Source organism: Ochlerotatus camptorhynchus, unplaced genomic scaffold, assembly GCF_037179485.1.
Source record: "Ochlerotatus camptorhynchus isolate MF236.1 unplaced genomic scaffold, CSIRO-AGI_Acam_v1.1 ptg000151l, whole genome shotgun sequence".
In the NCBI taxonomy this organism is placed as follows: domain Eukaryota; kingdom Metazoa; phylum Arthropoda; class Insecta; order Diptera; family Culicidae; genus Ochlerotatus; species Ochlerotatus camptorhynchus.
Window position 1 is genome coordinate 1,344,385 of NW_027040641.1, and position 19,191 is coordinate 1,363,575.

Here is a 19,191-nt window from a genome sequence, read left to right on the forward strand (position 1 = left end):
TCAGTCCCCCAGGAATCATCAAAAATATTTTCCAGTGGAAAAATATTCAGATAATCCTGAGCAACCTGATTCTCAATAGGACTAGTAAAACCGAAACTGAAATTATGCAAACTTAGCAAGCCATTACTGAGCTTTTTCATAAATTTGTGATCAAAATTTTACCACCTCCTTTAAGCGTTGGAATAGGCTTTTGAGGTTTTTTCAAAATGTTTGTGAGTTTCCAAACGGGTTTGGAACTCGGGTCTAATTTAGAAACATTATTTTCAAAAGTTTTGTTCCTCAGGGCAGAGAATCGTTTTTTAATTTGTTTTTGCAAATCTCGCCAGATAACTTTCATGGCAGGATCGCGTGTTCTTTGATATTGTCTCCTACGGACATTTTTAAGACGGATCAAGAGCTGAAGATCGTCGTCTATTATAATTGAATCGCATTTTGGTACTGAGGCAGCTCTTGCTTCAACAATAGAAGTAGTCAGAGATTCAAGAGCATAATTAATTGCATCTTTGGTTTGCAAAGGAATGTTTGGATCGAAGTTATATTCCATAAATGTTCGATATTGCTCCCAATCAGCTCTATGGTAATTGAAAGTAGAGCTGTTGGGATTAGAAATTATTTCTTGGGATATTTCAAAAGTTACTGGAAGGTGATTTGGATATTGAATAGTGTAATAACCTGCAGAACAATTATCAAACAAAATATTACCATTGGAATTGCTTTAAGCATTATTCCATGAGCGGTGTTTTGCATTAAAATCACCAATATTAAAGAATTTAGACCTATGACGGGTAAGTTTCTAAAGGTCACCCTTGAGAAAATTCTTTTGCTGGCCTACGCATTGGAATGGCAAATAGGCAGCTATAAACGTAAGTTGTCCAAATTTTGTTTCAACAGAAAATCCCAAAGTTTCAAATGAAGAAAGAATTTTATGTTTGGTTCGTCTATGAACAATGATGGCAACGCCACCACAGGGTCCATCAAGACGATGATTTCTATAAATTAAATCATTTGAGTCCTTCTTAACCTTATGGTCAGGTTTAAGGAACGTTTCAGTTATAACGGCAATATGCACGTTATGAACTCTCAAAAAGTTAAATAGCTCGTCTTCATTATCTTTAAGAGATCGAGCATTCCAATTTAAAATATTTAATGCTTTAAAATCCATTACTGAATTTTAAAGTCACGACATTATTGTTTGCTAATTTTACTCCAGTTTGAATAGCATCAAACATGGAGTTAGATTTGAGAATATCAGAAATCATGTAAATTAATGATTTCTGTAAAAATAATCCATTTTAGGGGCAGTAATGCTTCCTAAGTCAAAATTGTCAAAATTTCCGTTAGAATTACGTTGGTTAGTATTTTGATTTCTACCCGCTATAGCAGCATAGGTAGCTCCATTAACTCGTTTAACATTGTTAGCAGCTAGGGGAGTACTGCCCATAATCGCATATCAGTCCCATATGGATAGGAAATCAAGCGAAGATGGGACTGATATGCGATTATGGATAGAGTAGGTACAGATGAAAAATTTGAAGCAGGGGTGATATTTGTACCTACGGGTACGAATGTAGAATTTGTTCCCCGCTGACCGTTGTTAAGAGCAGAGGAATTTGTACCTGGTCGGAAACATGGAGCGTTTCCTACCTGTCGCTTAGAACGAGATTGTAGGATCGCTTTGCGAGCCTTACATTCTCAAAAATAGGATTTGTGGTTTTCACCACAATTTGAACATTTCAATTTCTTATGATCTTCCTTCACAGGACAGTCGTCCTTTGCGTGAGAGGAATCACCACAATTCAAGCATTTAGCTGGCATGTAGCAATTTTTAGTTCCGTGACCCCACTGAGTGAGGTTTTGGAAATTTGCTCCAGTCTTCCTGAAGTGTTCCCACTTCACTTGGACATGGAGCATAAGGCTAACTTTATCCAAGGCATTAAGGTTGTTTAGTTCACTAGACTTGAAGTGAACTGAATAAAAATCATTAGAAATCCCGTTGCGCGAATCGCCAGGACGGGATCTCATTTTTATTTTGATTACTTGGAGTGGCACAACTCCAAGCACAACTCCTTTCATGACAACTTTGAACACACGTTCAGTTTTGGTGTCGTAAGTAAAAAAATTGTGCTTCTTCTCAGTAAGATACTTGAGAAGACATTTATATCCGGCCAATACACGGCATTCACCCCGACGTCCAATTTGTAGTAAAAACTTAACTCTCACGAAATTCAAAAGTTCCATGCAAAGAGCATGGAAATCGGAAGTGGTTATCACAATAGGGGGAATCTTTTCCTTCTTGGCATTAAGCCGGGAAAGTTTACTAAAATTTTTCTTGGATGATGGATCATTCTCATCATCCGTGAGCAAATCAAATTGATTGAATTAATTTCATCAGATCAGGGGATCAAGAGTTTGACCCTTTCTTTTACGTTTAGGCGCCATGGCGGCAGTAAATTTTTATCCAAATCGACTTCCAAGCAGATTACTATAAGAATCTGAAGGATCGAAGAGGAATTTTCCAAATCGATATCCAAGAAGGATTACCTCGGGTAGGGTCCAAACAAGGATCGAAGAGGAATAACAGTTGAACAAGGTAGAAAATTTTTACAGGTTGAGCACTGAAAAGTGCTGTTTAAATTTGTTGTAGCTTTAGGTAGTAGCTCACTTCCTTCAGCAAAAAGCAAATAGATCCGCACGGCAAGAGAGCACGATGCGGACTGATTTGACAAAACTCTGATAATCAGGACTGCAGTACTATTGTTTTCTTCATTAATTTTGTTTGCAATAAGTGAATGTCATGATTAGCTGAGATTTGTCAAATAACGTAAATATATACAATGTTTGTATAGATGAATAACCACCGAACTTAACTAGGAATCAGACCCAGCCTCCTTCAGAATGGACCTATGCTAAAATTGACTGAGCTAAGGAAGGCTCCGTAGTCCTATCTCCATGAATATGCTAAATTCTACAATTCGATAAATCCACGTGTATGTACATTGCCTTCACAGTTTAAAAAAGTAGTGTAAAATACCGTTACTATGATGCACATAAATGGAGTGTCATATATCATACAGGTTTACATTGTAGATCGTGTAAATTTATGAGACATGCAATGAAATATTCCATTTGTTATACGCAACTGTCCATATTTGTAAATAACATTTCTTGCAAGTTGCTAGTTTACGTGAAATGGAAGTTTACATGCATGAATGTTTGCATGCATGGATGTTTACATCACCAGTAAAATTCAGAATGTTTTTCTGTGTTTATTTGAATTCATATATCATTGAAGATTATCACGTTTCATTTCACAACACTCGACAATATATTTTCGGATCTCAGAAATGGCCTTGAAACTGTTTTTCTAGGTCCAGTATCAGGAAAGGTCGGTTCTCTATGAAAATCTTGTTCTTATTGTTTGCATTTCAAGCTTATTGCGTGCTCTCAACTTAGATTTCTATATGCACTTCCACAGTTGAGAGCTTTCGAAGCCGGATCCATTTTTGCATTGTATAAGTAGAGTAGGAAGTACAATGATACTTTATGCTCAGGGTACTCGATATATTTACCAACTTAAAAATAAACTTAAAAACCGAGAATCGAACCCAGTAACGTCCAGGCATGGTCTTGCTTTGTAGCTGCGCCTTTATCGACTGTGTTAAGCGAGGCCTACATGAAAATGCTGCAACTGTCGCTTTAATGGCCCTTCGCTCATTTTCAACTTCTATTCAATTTTCATACTGCCGTACTCTAACGGAACTATCCACCTACATTCTTCTAAAGATCATTCTCTAGCTAATAAATCATCACACTAAAGCTTCATGTTAGCATTTCCAACCAACTCTGAAAATCGTTAACTTCGCGTATGAAGTAACATAAAAAACACTTTGAATGTAACAACTCAAGGCGGGAGTAGCCGTCAACAATGCTGATGATGGTACAGCACGCAACAACCACCCTACTGCTTTCTCTCTGAGATGATCACGTTGGTCATGACGAGAGGAGCAACACAATAGTTGGGTAAAGAAGAACTGCATTATAACACACCATCGACTGGAAATGCTCTCGCGACGTGGGGCTTTAGGTAGTGATGAAAACGTCGCTAGAACTATTCCACAGCCGCAGTCAGTTTATGAGCAACAAGAGGGACGCACATTTTTGCCTGTGGACTTGGAGACATACTTCAAGTCCCCGCGTACATCGTACGGGCTAGGCAAAAATGTGCGTCATCTTGAAAACTGTCGCTTTAATGGCCCTTCGCTCATTTTCAACTTCTATTCAATTTTCATACTGCCGTACTCTAACAGAACTATCCACCTACATTCTTCTAAAGATCATTCTCTAGCTAATAAATCATCACACTAAAGCTTCATGTTAGCATTTCCAACCAACTCCAATATTTATATGTTTACTCCAAACAAAGAAAACACTAGTAAACTAGTTAGTTTCATCGACCTATGTTTCCCAGTGCATATTTGGACCCATTGTCATTCAGGACGAAATGGAGGATGTAGGGAAAGGCATTTTATTTCTTGTTGACCTTTTTCATTATCAACAACTTGAATTATTTTTTGCTAAATATACGACACCACTATTCGCATGCTGCATTCAGCCGTCGGCAGAAATCAAGTGAGCCGAAAGCTCCTCGCGCGTATTCGTGTTTAGTACAGTTTTTTTTCTTTCCCATGCCTTGTTCGCCATGTACCGGTATATCGGGAAAATGGTATGCATGAAATGAAAATGGAAAAACGATGCGAGGAAAGTCGGAAAATTGTACTTTGAAGTACACCAAAAGATTCCTGACATTCTCACAAATCTTATAGTATATAATTATCTGGTACTTTAGAATAAAGATCACGAGCTATCAGAGGGGAAAGATAGAACATGGTGTTTACACATTTGCAATCACGTGGCCGGAATTGGGTGGTCTTCATGTCGGAAAAACAACCCAGTTTTTTTGTGGGTTGAATTTTCCCAAAAAATTTCCAACTATCATGTTGCTAGAAAGTTATGCTAGAGCGTAGTGTGCTTCGATTTTTCGATTAGCTTATTTTTCTAGCTCATTTTTGCGGGTTTTCCCAGATGTTCTAAAAAATTCCAGCAAGGGAATAATATCAATAATACTTCCAGACGGGGGCCTTAAAGATTCTTCATAAAGTAGAAAATCGTGAAACTATTGTTTTTGTGGCAATAATTTCGTTTGAATAGAAAACTAGAATACGGGCGAAGACAACAAATCAAGAAGACTGACAACTCTTCCATTTCCTCATCCGAACGCTATGAGACAGGTACAATTGCGTCATCTGCCGCTCAAAGAGAAATGCTTCGAACGAATTTGATAGCAAAGATTACATCCTCAGATTTGTTTGCTCATAGATTGCTTCCACCTTCACTCAAGCGCAGCGCTATTGTATCTGTCGCTTGGATTTTGGCAAAGTTGCCAGTCTTCTTGTTTTGATTTGATGTCTTCGATACGGGCTTCGGTGATAAGCTACAGCGTTCACAAAACACAGGCCGACATGATGGCTGCCACATCTATGGAGCAAATCTCGGACTCTACTGCGATTTCAAGCATCAAATTTTCTACTACATATTTGCACTTTAATTAATGTATGTAGCTGGTGAAAATGATATACCTGATATTTATAACCACTCCAGAAAATGTCAAGTTACATCGCAGCAAAGGTTTCCAGACCGTATCTCCATAATCCTGCATTTTAGCAATAGGCACACACAGGGAGCATAGGCCTAATCTACAGGCCCATTCGTTTCAATTACAGTGTTCAATTACACTAGCTACATACAGTACCAATGCATCAGGTTTTTAATGATAAACACATGTCTAACACAGCATCGGTGGTTCAGTGGTAGAATGCTCGCCTGCCACGCGGGCGGCCCGGGTTCGATTCCCGGCCGATGCAACGGATAATATTTTATCGGGAACTGAAGCCCTGAAGCCATGACTAATTTTAGAATTAACGGCACTGCACTGGCTTGGCTGGTTATGGTAGTCTGTCGACTGTCACATGTGCAGTTTAATAAAACTAAATTTGTAGCGAAATAACATGAATTAATCGAAATAAATCCATGGCATATGAATTATCTATATATATATCTATCTATATATATAAAAATGTCTGTCTGTCTGTCTGTCTGTCTGTCTGTCTGTCTGTCTGTCTGTCTGTCTGTCTGTCTGTCTGTCTGTCTGTCTGTCTGTCTGTCTGTCTGTCTGTCTGTCTGTCTGTCTGTCTGTCTGTCTGTCTGTCTGTCTGTCTGTCTGTCTGTCTGTCTGTCTGTCTGTCTGTCTGTCTGTCTGTCTGTCTGTCTGTCTGTCTGTCTGTCTGTCTGTCTGTCTGTCTGTCTGTCTGTCTGTCTGTCTGTCTGTCTGTCTGTCTGTCTGTCTGTCTGTCTGTCTGTCTGTCTGTCTGTCTGTCTGTCTGTCTGTCTGTCTGTCTGTCTGTCTGTCTGTCTGTCTGTCTGTCTGTCTGTCTGTCTGTCTGTCTGTCTGTCTGTCTGTCTGTCTGTCTGTCTGTCTGTCTGTCTGTCTGTCTGTCTGTCTGTCTGTCTGTCTGTCTGTCTGTCTGTCTGTCTGTCTGTCTGTCTGTCTGTCTGTCTGTCTGTCTGTCTGTCTGTCTGTCTGTCTGTCTGTCTGTCTGTCTGTCTGTCTGTCTGTCTGTCTGTCTGTCTGTCTGTCTGTCTGTCTGTCTGTCTGTCTGTCTGTCTGTCTGTCTGTCTGTCTGTCTGTCTGTCTGTCTGTCTGTCTGTCTGTCTGTCTGTCTGTCTGTCTGTCTGTCTGTCTGTCTGTCTGTCTGTCTGTCTGTCTGTCTGTCTGTCTGTCTGTCTGTCTGTCTGTCTGTCTGTCTGTCTGTCTGTCTGTCTGTCTGTCTGTCTGTCTGTCTGTCTGTCTGTCTGTCTGTCTGTCTGTCTGTCTGTCTGTCTGTCTGTCTGTCTGTCTGTCTGTCTGTCTGTCTGTCTGTCTGTCTGTCTGTCTGTCTGTCTGTCTGTCTGTCTGTCTGTCTGTCTGTCTGTCTGTCTGTCTGTCTGTCTGTCTGTCTGTCTGTCTGTCTGTCTGTCTGTCTGTCTGTCTGTCTGTCTGTCTGTCTGTCTGTCTGTCTGTCTGTCTGTCTGTCTGTCTGTCTGTCTGTCTGTCTGTCTGTCTGTCTGTCTGTCTGTCTGTCTGTCTGTCTGTCTGTCTGTCTGTCTGTCTGTCTGTCTGTCTGTCTGTCTGTCTGTCTGTCTGTCTGTCTGTCTGTCTGTCTGTCTGTCTGTCTGTCTGTCTGTCTGTCTGTCTGTCTGTCTGTCTGTCTGTCTGTCTGTCTGTCTGTCTGTCTGTCTGTCTGTCTGTCTGTCTGTCTGTCTGTCTGTCTGTCTGTCTGTCTGTCTGTCTGTCTGTCTGTCTGTCTGTCTGTCTGTCTGTCTGTCTGTCTGTCTGTCTGTCTGTCTGTCTGTCTGTCTGTCTGTCTGTCTGTCTGTCTGTCTGTCTGTCTGTCTGTCTGTCTGTCTGTCTGTCTGTCTGTCTGTCTGTCTGTCTGTCTGTCTGTCTGTCTGTCTGTCTGTCTGTCTGTCTGTCTGTCTGTCTGTCTGTCTGTCTGTCTGTCTGTCTGTCTGTCTGTCTGTCTGTCTGTCTGTCTGTCTGTCTGTCTGTCTGTCTGTCTGTCTGTCTGTCTGTCTGTCTGTCTGTCTGTCTGTCTGTCTGTCTGTCTGTCTGTCTGTCTGTCTGTCTGTCTGTCTGTCTGTCTGTCTGTCTGTCTGTCTGTCTGTCTGTCTGTCTGTCTGTCTGTCTGTCTGTCTGTCTGTCTGACTGACTGACTGACTGACTGACTGACTGACTGACTGACTGACTGACTGACTGACTGACTGACTGACTGACTGACTGACTGACTGACTGACTGACTGACTGACTGACTGACTGACTGACTGACTGACTGACTGACTGACCCTTATAGACTCGGAAACTACTGAACCGATTGGCGTGAAAATTTGTATGCAGGGGTTTTTGGGGCAGGAAAAGGTTCTTATGATGGTTCGAGACCCCTCCCCCTCTGTAAAGGGGGTCTCCCATACAAATGAAACAGAAATTTCTGCATAACTCGAGAACTAATCAAGCAAATGGATTCATTTGGCATGTGGAGGTCATAGGGAGTAGTCCCTTAGATAAAAAGGGGGGGAGGCTACGTAAAATATAGCTTTTTTAATTGGCGCATAAATTCAAGCTTATATTGAATGCCGAGCAAGGCACACTCAGCTAGTTTTAAATAAATAAAATGTTGACTAGAAAGATTTGACTTTTGAAGTCAGGGTTACTTTAAGGTTCTACAAAGGGTAAATAATTTGTCTACTTCTACTTTTTGAAATATTCTTCGATCATCATTTCTAAATGTATTGGTAAAATTCAATGTAAAGTAGGACTATGTGTCATTTGTTAACTTCAACAGGAGTTTGTGTTTTGTACTATATATAGGAAAAGGAATTTGAGCGAGGTTCTCTCTGTTTATACTCTTTTGTATGACTACGATTACCCTGAAAAGAACATTTTGATATGAATTTTAGTGGGGACATGTTCAGAAATTTAACTCTATTGTAAAATTTTGATGGCCCTGCAAAAAAGGGCCGATGGTAGTACAGACTTAAAGCCTTTCGAAGATTATGATGACGTGTAGGCGTGTTCAATGATTGGGCACGAGACTGATGCAAAATTTGACTTTTTCGCTCCACAGTGCTTAAATGGTTGCAAATCGGGTCCTGATTAGCCTCCCAAAGTTACAACTCATTTGGTTAGAAACAGACTTCGCACAAGCCATTTGAAGTTTGCATGTAAATTACTATGGGAAATCTCAACTTTTTGTTCATTGCCTTTTATTCTTTTTCCATATTGAGCTGCGAAACAGTTGGATAGCCATTCTTATAGAAAATTTTCTCAGCTACAACTTTGCTCAAGATCGTTTCTATGTAAAACGAGACAGGAAAAAGTTATTAATTATTTAAGAGATTGGTTAACTTATGACATGATCAAGCAGCTGCTCTGTAGGCAACACTGTATTTTGCAGTGTGACATAGTAGCCATGATTCTTGTGCCCTATTCAACGCCCCAGAAACACCAATGTTGCCTGCTGAGCAGTTGATTGAGCATGATAAGACATCAGCGCATTGAACCATTGATAACAATCTATCCTTGCATTTAATCAAAAAGTGGTCATCAGCAAAGTTGTAGCTACAAGTACAATTGAAAATTTTTGAAACAGACTGATATGGTGGACTATTAGATAGACATGAACAAAAATCTTGGTTTTACCATAGTAATTCCCATACAAACTTCAAACGGTTTGTGTCATCTCAGTTTCTCACCAAATGGGTTCAAATTTTGAGAGGTTAGTCAGGATCCGATTTGGAATCGTTTAAGTATTGTGGAGCGAAAATTTCAAATTTTGCATCACTCTATTGGACACTCGCAAGTGTCTCGGCCCGTCTGCTGCTGAACTGGTGTCTGCGACAGTTTGAAAGGCCGCAGAGTATCAGTGTCCACCCAGCTAAAGATCCTCCCCTGTTTAGTTTTTCTCGTTAAATCCCTTCTCTCAACAAATTGGTAAATCTTAGCCTTTAGCAGAAAAACGCTTAACACTTTTTTTCGGCTATTTATGATCCTGTTTACGTCATGGTTCTTCTCTATGCCTGTTCAGATAAATTAGTACTTTTATTTATTTTCTCTACTGCGCTAAAGGGTGTCCACGATGAAATTGCCACACACAAAATTGATTCGCAAAATTCGAGTTTTCATCCGATTGCCATCAAATTTTCAGGGATTGAGAAATAACTATTAAACTTCATTTTACCATTTTACTCGTATTTTATTTACAGTCCATACGCAAATGCCCGCACCTTGGCCTTAACCCCAGCCATAAGATTCTGCACAACCTGTGAATCAACCGTTTTTTGCATGTAAACCCATACTTTCTTCAGTTCCTCGACTGTCTTCACTACCTTAGGTCGTTTAAGAAGGTGCTGCTTCATAATCGCCCAGTACTTCTCGATGGGGCGGAGCTCCGGAGTGTTGGGAGGGTTGAACATTTTCGGCACGAAATTGACCTTATTGTCCGCATACCACTTCAGCACGTCCTTGGAGTAGTGGCATGAGGCCAAATCCGGCCAGAAGATTGTTGGGACGTTGTGGGCCTTCAGGAGAGGAAGCAGCCGCTTCTGGAGGCACTCTTTTATGTACACCTGTCCGTTCATCGTGTCCTGGGTCACGAAAGGTGCACTCCGCTTCCCGCACGTGCAGATGGCTTGCCAAACCAGGAATTTCTTCGCAAATTTGGACATCTTCTGAGTGCGGACATGCTCCGGAACGGTGAACTTATCCTTGGCCGTGAAAAACAGGTTGCCGGGGATCTGTTTGAAGTCAGCCTTCACATATGTTTCGTCGTCCATGATGCAGCATTCAACTTTCGTCAGCATGTTGAGGTACAACTTCCTGGCACGGGTTTTGGCGGATCCTTGTTCTCGTGATGAATGCGCAAGATTTTATCACGCACGAGCTGTTCTTTCGACTCCATTTCTGCGAGTTTTGATCACAGGACTTTAAAACTTGCAGAATGTAAATAATGCACTATGAACTAAATCCACCCAAATTTTCATTAAATTCTACCCAACGGTTAAAAAGTTAGAGCAATTTCATAGTGTGGCAATTTCATCGTGGACACCCTTTATATCAAACGAGTAGAAAAAGAAAGGGATGTCGGTTACGCGCTCGAATAATTGAAAATGCGATAAATATTTTACCGAATAGCTGGAATTTTTTTTACGATTAATCGTTCATCGAATAATTGGACTTTTAGGCATCCCAGGAAAAAAGTGTAATTTCATGTTTCTTGGTGGTCCTTCGAAAATGTCGAACAGCAGAATTGCAACCAGCAAGTGTAACCTTAGAACCAAAAGCATAGCTCTATGTCGATGACTGAATTAAGAGGTGAAAGTCAATTCTCTTCATCGATTTCCCCTTTGGATGACCATGGCTTCACTAACCACTATTTCTGCTATGCTCTTCTATCATCCAGAACAACAAACGTAATCGAGCTATTAACAAAACAGAAAGTCGGTGAAGAGAATCGATCAAAATCACTTGCACCACTGCTTCCAAGTTTGGCTACAAGATTGCAACTCTGGAGAGCATTTTGTGTGGTTTTTGGGGGCGTGTGGTTCTGAATATGGCAATGAGTGTGCAAAATGTTACGCAATTGCATCCTCCGAAGATCGGAGGCGAATGCCACTTCGACCTGTTTCGTGTACTAATGACTCTCTGGAGACAGTGTTGGGGATGCACCAATGCTACATCGACATGTTTCGTCTAGAAACGATTCTCTGATGACTATGCTGGGGAAGCAGCATACAAGAGTCTCACGGTGGATAAGGATTGTATAGAACATGGGACAGTTATGTGTATAACGGCAGCATATGCATGTACGTAATTGGTGGATTTGTTAGTTGTTTTGACGCTTTTGGACAATGCTTGACATTTACCACTTTTTCAATAGTTTCTTGTTGGAAATCAACTGTCAAAAGCATTGTCGATGCGTAGGAATATTTCTGATCGATTGGTGATAAAATTACTGAAATATGTCCAGGGGCAGCTGAGTAATTAACGTTTAAAATCTTTCATAATTTCGTTACATGTTCCATTTTTGGTTTTCACAAAGTGTACCCCCATATAGAAATCACAGACGTAGTCCTACGTCAAAAATCAAATTGCCAGAACTCGCTGCATGAGATTGTGTTTACACTGCTGATGATGGTAAGCTCCAACCGGTATTATCCTCGGATTAAATCCTGATCACGAATGTCAAGCTGCTATGGTGTCGATGTCGATGTTAATCAATACGATCCTTAGCAAACATTTGGCATACCCTTTAATTAGGACCGGTATGAATTGTTGATCCGAGTTGGAGCTTACCGCCATGAGAGGGAAAGCGAATCACAGGTTACGTGCATTACTGCCATCTTTCCTGTTAGAATTTTATTCAATATTCTGTGACTTTTTGTAAAATGACTTAAATGGTCGTATTTGTTTTATTTATTCAGTTTTTGATATTTATTCACCAATGAGTCAAACTTCGCGATTACTTGTTTTTTAATAAACTTAAATTCATTGCTAGAGGCAATCCATCTGGCACCGCTGTTTCAATGATACTTTCATGATTGCTAGCAAAGCAAAGTTGGAATGGTTTTCTTTGTGATAAATTTTGTTCACCAAGAGTTTTTTCAAGCAGTCGTTTTGAGTTTCATGTATTCGGTTGCGTTTAATTGTGCTATACATCGAAAAAAAAAAGTAAGTAAATACAGTGAATGTGTTTTACCCAGGAAATTTTCGATCTAAAATCATGAAATTCATGATCTAAATTTTCGTATTCATAATGTATGGATGTATGTGTAAACTTAAAAAATATAAGTAGAACACAAAATTACCTATCCTTTGTAGAACTATTAACTATTAATTAAATTATCGTACCAAACGCATAATTGACTTGTTAACTCTGAAATCATGCATTTATTTAAAGTTTTCTGCTCGATAGGCCCAAAATGGGCGATTAGGCCGAAGTAGTTATCTACAAATCGTGTGTGCACGCCTTCCAGTAAAGGTCGCTAGAAGTCGCATTTGTGCTCTCGTATTTGGTGAAGTAATATTCAAACCGCAAACCTATCAACATGACTACCTATTTCAATTACCCACCAAAGGACGTCCAGAATGAGCTGGTCCGCATTGCCAAGGCCATCGTTGGCCCCGGCAAGGGTCTCCTGGCTGCCGATGAGTCGACCGCCACCTGTGGCAAGCGTTTCGCTGACATTGGTGTCGAGAACAACGAGGACAACCGTCGCCAGTACCGTCAGCTGCTGTTCACCGCCGACGACCGTCTACAGGAGAGCATCTCCGGTGTTATCCTGTTCCACGAGACCCTGTACCAGAAGGCCGATGATGGCACTCCGCTGACCCAGATGCTCAAGAAGAAGGGCATCCTGTCCGGAATCAAGGTTGACAAGGGTATCGTCGATCTGATGGGATCCGAGGGCGAGTGCACCACCCAGGGCTTGGACGACCTGGGCGCCCGTTGCGCTCAGTATAAGAAGGACGGCTGTGATTTTGCCAAGTGGCGTTGCGTGCTGAAGATCGGCAAGAACACCCCCAGCTACCAGTCCATCCTGGAGAACGCCAACGTGCTGGCCCGCTACGCTTCAATCTGCCAGTCGCAGCGCATCGTGCCGATCGTTGAGCCTGAGATCCTCCCCGATGGTGACCACGATCTGGAACGTTGCCAGAAGGTCACCGAGACGGTGCTGGCTGCCGTGTACAAAGCCCTGAGCGACCATCACGTCTTCCTGGAGGGAACTCTGCTGAAGCCGAAAATGGTCACCGCCGGACAGAGCTGCGCCAAGAAGCCGTCCTCCCAGGAGATTGCCATGGCCACCGTGCGCCGCACCGTGCCAGCCGCCGTGACTGGAGTTACCTTCCTGTCCGGTGGACAGTCCGAGGAGGAAGCCTCCGTCAATCTGAATGCCATCAACCAGGTGCCACTGGTGAGACCGTGGGCCCTGACCTTCTCGTACGGTCGTGCCCTGCAGGCCTCGGTATTGCGTGCCTGGGGAGGCAAGAAGGAGAACGTCAAGGCCGCTCAGGATGAGCTCATCAAGCGTGCCAAGGCTAATGGATTGGCATACCAAGCAAAATACGTCGCCGGTTCGATTCCCTCGTACGCCGCCACTGCCAGTTTGTTTGTAAAATCGCACGCTTACTAGAGAACGAGAGCACCCCGAACAGCTGCGCTGGGTCACTGCAACTACTACAGCGACTTATATGCTGCACTGCATGCACAAACACATTTACAGAAACTCACACAAGCAAAATAACATCCAAATAATTCCAGCGGCAGCTGCAGCTTTGTCGTCGTCGATCGAATGCATTAGTTGTAGTACAGAGAGCAGTGCAGAAGGAAACATTCCTATTGTTTTTTTTTGTATCCACACAACACTACCACTTAAACACTACCTCCTTTTTTAAGTCCAAACACCAGATGGAACTGTTGGGCGTTATTTATAACGCACACGTAGGATTTAGGCAGGAGAGAGCAATAGGACTAGTAAGCGCATTTGCAGGGGAAAAAGAGGAAATCTGAGCCGCGGTGAATCTTCCAATAATGAGTTGTGTTTTTTGTTTGTTTTCGGCGTCTTTGTTTAGAGTGTATCTAACCTCGAAAAGTTTTCCGCTCAATCTTTATTATTTTAATAGATGTGTGTTTCTGTTTCCCACTACCCAATTCCATTTTGCTTGTTTTAGAGCTATTGCAAAAAAAAGGTTTTATTTTGTTCAATGTTTAAGATTGCTTGGTTATATCAAATTGAGTTGAAAAAAAAAGGTTTTGTGAAACAAGCTGACATTAAATACAATTGGCACAAAAAAAAAAAAAATTGAATTGACTTCAATCATACCTAACACATCGTAAACAAATAGTCCGCTTTCAAAATAAACTTTCAGAACCAATTTCAGTCACCTCTGGGGTACCCCAGGGTTTTCATTTAGGCCCACTTCTTTTTATTTTGTACATAAACGACATTTCCTACATACTTAAAAAAAAATAAAATTGCTTGTATATGCAGACGACATGAAGCTCTAGCGTTGCAGAAGAATTCCATAATGAAATCAATATATTCCACTCCTGGTGTAGTAAAAGTCTACTTCAACTGAACGTAAAAAAAATGTACTGCAATAGCATTTAGCAGAAAAAATGAAACACCGCATATTGAAATATCATTAGGCAACCAAATAGTAGAAAAAAGCAAAATTGTAAGAGATCTAGGTGTAATCCTAGACTCCAAACTAACTTTTATAGAACATTATAATACTATCATTAGTAAAGCAAACAGAATGCTAGGCTTCATCAAAAGGTTCAGTCATAATTTCGAAGACCCATACACTATTAAGCTTTTATATACCACATATGTAAGGCCAATTCTGGAATACTGCCACCTAGTATGGAATCCATACATTTACATACACGAAGAACGCATAGAATCTGTCCAAAAACAATTCCTTTTATATGCTTTACGTAAATTGAATTGGACTGCATTTCCATTACCATCTTATGAAGCGCGCTGCATGCTCATCAATATACAAACACTTAAGGAGCGCCGCCAATTTGCAATGCTTTTCTTCATCAACGACATTATTTCAATGCGCATAGATTCGGCAGAAATTCTCGCACAATTAAACTTTTACACACCTTGTCGATATCTTAGAACACGGAATTTATTTTCAGAAACATCGTACAGAACAAACTATGCAAAAAATAGCCCAATCAATCGAATGATGCGCCTATATAATTTGCATTGCGCAACTATTGACATCACTATGTCCAAGCAGCCAATAAAAACTAAGTTAAAACAGAATAGAATTAATGCATAGTATGTAAGTAAACATTGTAATAATCATTGTATGTAGTCTACACTGGCTTGACGAAATGGAAATAATAAAGAAATAAACCTTAGCTTGATCGAAAACAATATAACGATATACGATATAACAAAAACATTCCCATTAACACACACGTGTGTATCATCTTCAGCATACTTAGTGAAGTAGCTTGCCTACAATTTGGTCATTTTCCTTCTACCGGCCCGATCGAGCTATACTGCAAAGGCAGTTTTTCATGGCAAAATGGGAAGAAGATTACCTCAGTATTGCTTTTCATTGCTGACATAACGTTATCATTCGGCTCGTTGATCGCTTGCCATTTTATCATATTGAGATATTTTTCATTCCTTGGTCAAATCTTCGGAATCAAATGACCGATCGTGATTAAATTTCATTGATTTTCTTTGGAGTATCAGATACAATATGTTGTTACAAAAACGTCAAAAAATCATAAGATTCACACATTTTGGACTTTTGGCCAAATACTCCTATATGAGATCGCCGAAAAACTTCTCCGGACCTTTGATTGAAAATGTGTTTTTTAAGTGATATTATAGCCTTTTGCTATACCTCGGTAAGTTTCGTGATTGCTTATCGTATCCAATTGTAAACATAATGATGAACCTTATGTTAGCACCCATGTTGACAGTAGAATTTAGACTGCAGGACGACTGTTTCGATATGATTGAATCCGTAATTGATGGATGTTTTTTGAGCAGTAAAAAGTGTATGCATCGACAGTTTCAACTTTAAAATAAAAAATCAAACCAGCAGATACCCAATAGAACATGTCCTATTCGGTTGCATTTACATTCCGCTTCGTTTTCCACCTTCGCCAGTTGTTTCAGTAAAACCCTGGATGTTGAGCACCCCGCGGTATTCGACTCCGATAGGAACCTACCCACACCCACCTACTACGGAAACGCGAACACACACCGCGAGCGAAGGAGGCGGATGAGATTTAAATCCAATATTTACTCTCGTGTGTTTTGTTTTTACGTCACCTCCAACCACCCGCGCCATCCTTACCACTATCTATCTTCGTAAACGCGGAACGCGAACAGAATAAATGAAATATTTGTTGTTATGATTTTTTTTTTGCCTCACAGCTTACAGCTCTCTCCCCCATTTTCGGTAAAGTCCAATCCCCCGGGCTTCTCCCTCTCTATTCATTTGTTTGTTAGCACCTCTGCGTCAGCCGTGCATGGAATAAATAGTTTAGTTAGTAACTTCAGTGACGGTACAGAACAGGCTGGAAAAAATATGTAGTCATTTTAATGCACAGGGGTTAAGGAATTTGCTATTTTCGTCTGCCGGAACAGGTTCGCTGGTAATGAGATCTGGGAGTTTTAACGAGCTCTTTAAATTATTTTTATATGAAAAACCGCTTGCTGTGGCAATGACATATTTATCACACAAAAAATCGTTGCCATAAAGATGATAACGAATTATTTCTTCTCAAGGGAGTTGCTAAGACGCAAATTAGAAGATTAGATGCTATTGAGCAAAGCAAAAAGACCCGATGCTGCAGTAAAATACAATCATCCTCCCCGACGGGGAATTGAACCCCGGTCTCCCGCGTGACAGGCGGGGATACTGACCACTATACTATCGAGGACACATGAATGCTTTTGTCCCCCGATTCGGCTACTCTTCGACATTGGCTGCCCATGATTACACGCCCATCCATACAGCTTGCAATTTTACCTGTTATTTGCTACATTTACGCTACAAATCGTATAATTCAAGCTGCTTTTACACGCTTTTACTAATGCATTCTCAATATTAAGCATACACACTAGCTTTTTACGTGGCTCGTCATATGTCATATGTCCGTACTGAACCTCGAAGCTGACAACACCCTCTCAGATTTCAATGAAATTTTCTGAATATGTAGACTTGGACTTAATAAGCACTTTTGCATACCAGTTTTTTTTTCAAAATTTATCTAGACTAACATTTGAGAAGGGCCAAACTTTTACCGCCGATTTTTTTCAAAAAAAAAAAAACTACGGTACATAGGATCTTGGTACATAGGATCTTGGTACATGGACCGACAATCATAAGCCATTGTGGTATTCCGATTGGTTTATTATCTGAAGAGGCGCAAGAGCAGCGGAACAAATCCATCAGAAAATATCGAGAGCACCATTCTCGACAATTCAGTCGTCTTGCAAACATCGAGGACGTATTCCATCCACTTTTGCTGACCTCTGACCTAGTGATGACAATGCAGAAACAGTGTCCTCAAACCAATCAAGAGCCATTTCCAGGACCCGTGCAAATGCTGTTGCAATAATCGACATAGCAAGACATCAGGTAGTTGTAAGAATTAAAAAAAAATATTATGAATCTAGAAATCTCATCAACATTTGTCACACGCACACATGTTCGAGAGTATACATGAAAAAGCTTTGTGCTTACATCAGTACAGCATTCGCCAACGTGCAGCTAGCGAAGCATAAGAGACGTATTCCATCGTTTCCATCGCACGCAGCCAGCAAGCCGTGCATTGGCGAAGGCTAATCTGCCCATAAATGAGAAATTGGCTAATAAGCCATTTTTGTCAAAATCGAGAAAATGGTGTTAGTTGATATGTGGCACTTTTGTCAAGGTCCCCACTGTATACAATTTTGAAAAAAATGATTCGTGCGGATAAACGACTTGAAAAACTAGATGGCTAATGTGCAATATAAATGAGAAATTGTCTAATGTGCATGATTAGTCTGAAACCGAGCGCAGCAACCAGTGTGTTTTTAATAGGGATTTTTTTTTAACATCAAGTAAGATGGTTTTATAGTCAAGTGGTCACAGGCATCAAGTTGAAAATCGGAAGATTCAGGATCAAAACTTGTTTTATGTTAAACTTTTATAATTTTTTTTTTAAATAAATGTTAAAGATTCAGAAATTTTTCGGTTTTACAGCTTATCGCAAGACTCTTTAATTAAATTTATTATGGAAAGAATGTTTTTATTTATTTATAACAGCTTTATTGATGTATAATAAATGGAAAGAGCGAGGGAAATCAAAATGGTAAATGTTACAATATAATCACACATTATTATTATGCTCCTTCATTGGTATTATGATTCTTCATCCGATATGTCATCGTGGGTTGGAAGGTTATACCAGTACATTTTTTTGTCGGGAGGCAACAACGGTAGAATTTTTTGTATTATTCCTTGCTTACGTGTAAGTTCGACTCCTTTTGGTAACATCCGGAAATGCATCGTAGATGAAATGTCGAAATCAGCTGATTGAACTTTCCTGATTTGTTCTCTGGTGAAGAAGTTGCACGATTTTGTTGCTCCAGAAAATTCATTGGCGTACGTAAAATTATACGATCCTCTTGAAAATATGATAAGCTTCACCTCATTAAGTTTCGGTCGAGGTCTCAGCTTGGTTGCCGGTTTGCATGTCATATCACAGGTAAAAAAATCAAATGTCTGCATTTTCACTGCGACGGAATTTTCTTGAGCAGTGTTGACACAAGTATAAAAATCTTCAAATGTATGAACTTCCCCTTTATCAGCTGATTTCATTCGTTTTTCAACAGCATGATGGAACGAATCAGCGGACATAAAGGTGTGTCCCGGTTCAAAATACTTAAATTCAATAACGTTAGTCTCAAGCAACGTTGAATTTACAAGAAGGATCATAAATAAGAACAGATTCCAGTTCTTATTCTGACTACTACAATTATCTAGCCAAAGCACAATATGCTTAGCGCTCCGCT

General features: G+C 40.5%; 1 protein-coding gene and 2 non-coding genes across 3 annotated transcripts; 2 read left to right on the forward strand and 1 right to left on the reverse strand.

Moving 5' to 3' along the window:
- The first annotated feature begins 5,850 nt into the window (after positions 1–5,850).
- On the forward strand, positions 5,851–5,921 carry TRNAG-GCC (transfer RNA glycine (anticodon GCC)). The gene has a single exon. It is a non-coding gene; the product is annotated as a tRNA-Gly (tRNA).
- A 6,684-nt stretch (positions 5,922–12,605) lies between these two features.
- Positions 12,606–14,140, forward strand: LOC135701215 (fructose-bisphosphate aldolase-like). Its single transcript, XM_065221984.1, has one exon. It carries the CDS (start codon positions 12,697–12,699, stop codon positions 13,780–13,782), a length of 1,086 nt encoding a protein of 361 aa, XP_065078056.1. The 5' UTR covers positions 12,606–12,696; the 3' UTR covers positions 13,783–14,140.
- Positions 14,141–17,000: 2,860 nt separating this feature from the next.
- On the reverse strand, positions 17,001–17,072 carry TRNAD-GUC (transfer RNA aspartic acid (anticodon GUC)). Its single transcript has one exon. It is a non-coding gene; the product is annotated as a tRNA-Asp (tRNA).
- Between the last annotated feature and the right edge of the window lie 2,119 nt (positions 17,073–19,191).

Coding starts and splice junctions, on each gene's coding strand:
- LOC135701215 (XM_065221984.1), top strand. CDS start 12,697: ATGACTACCTATTTCAATTACCCACCAAAGGACGTCCAGAATGAGCTG.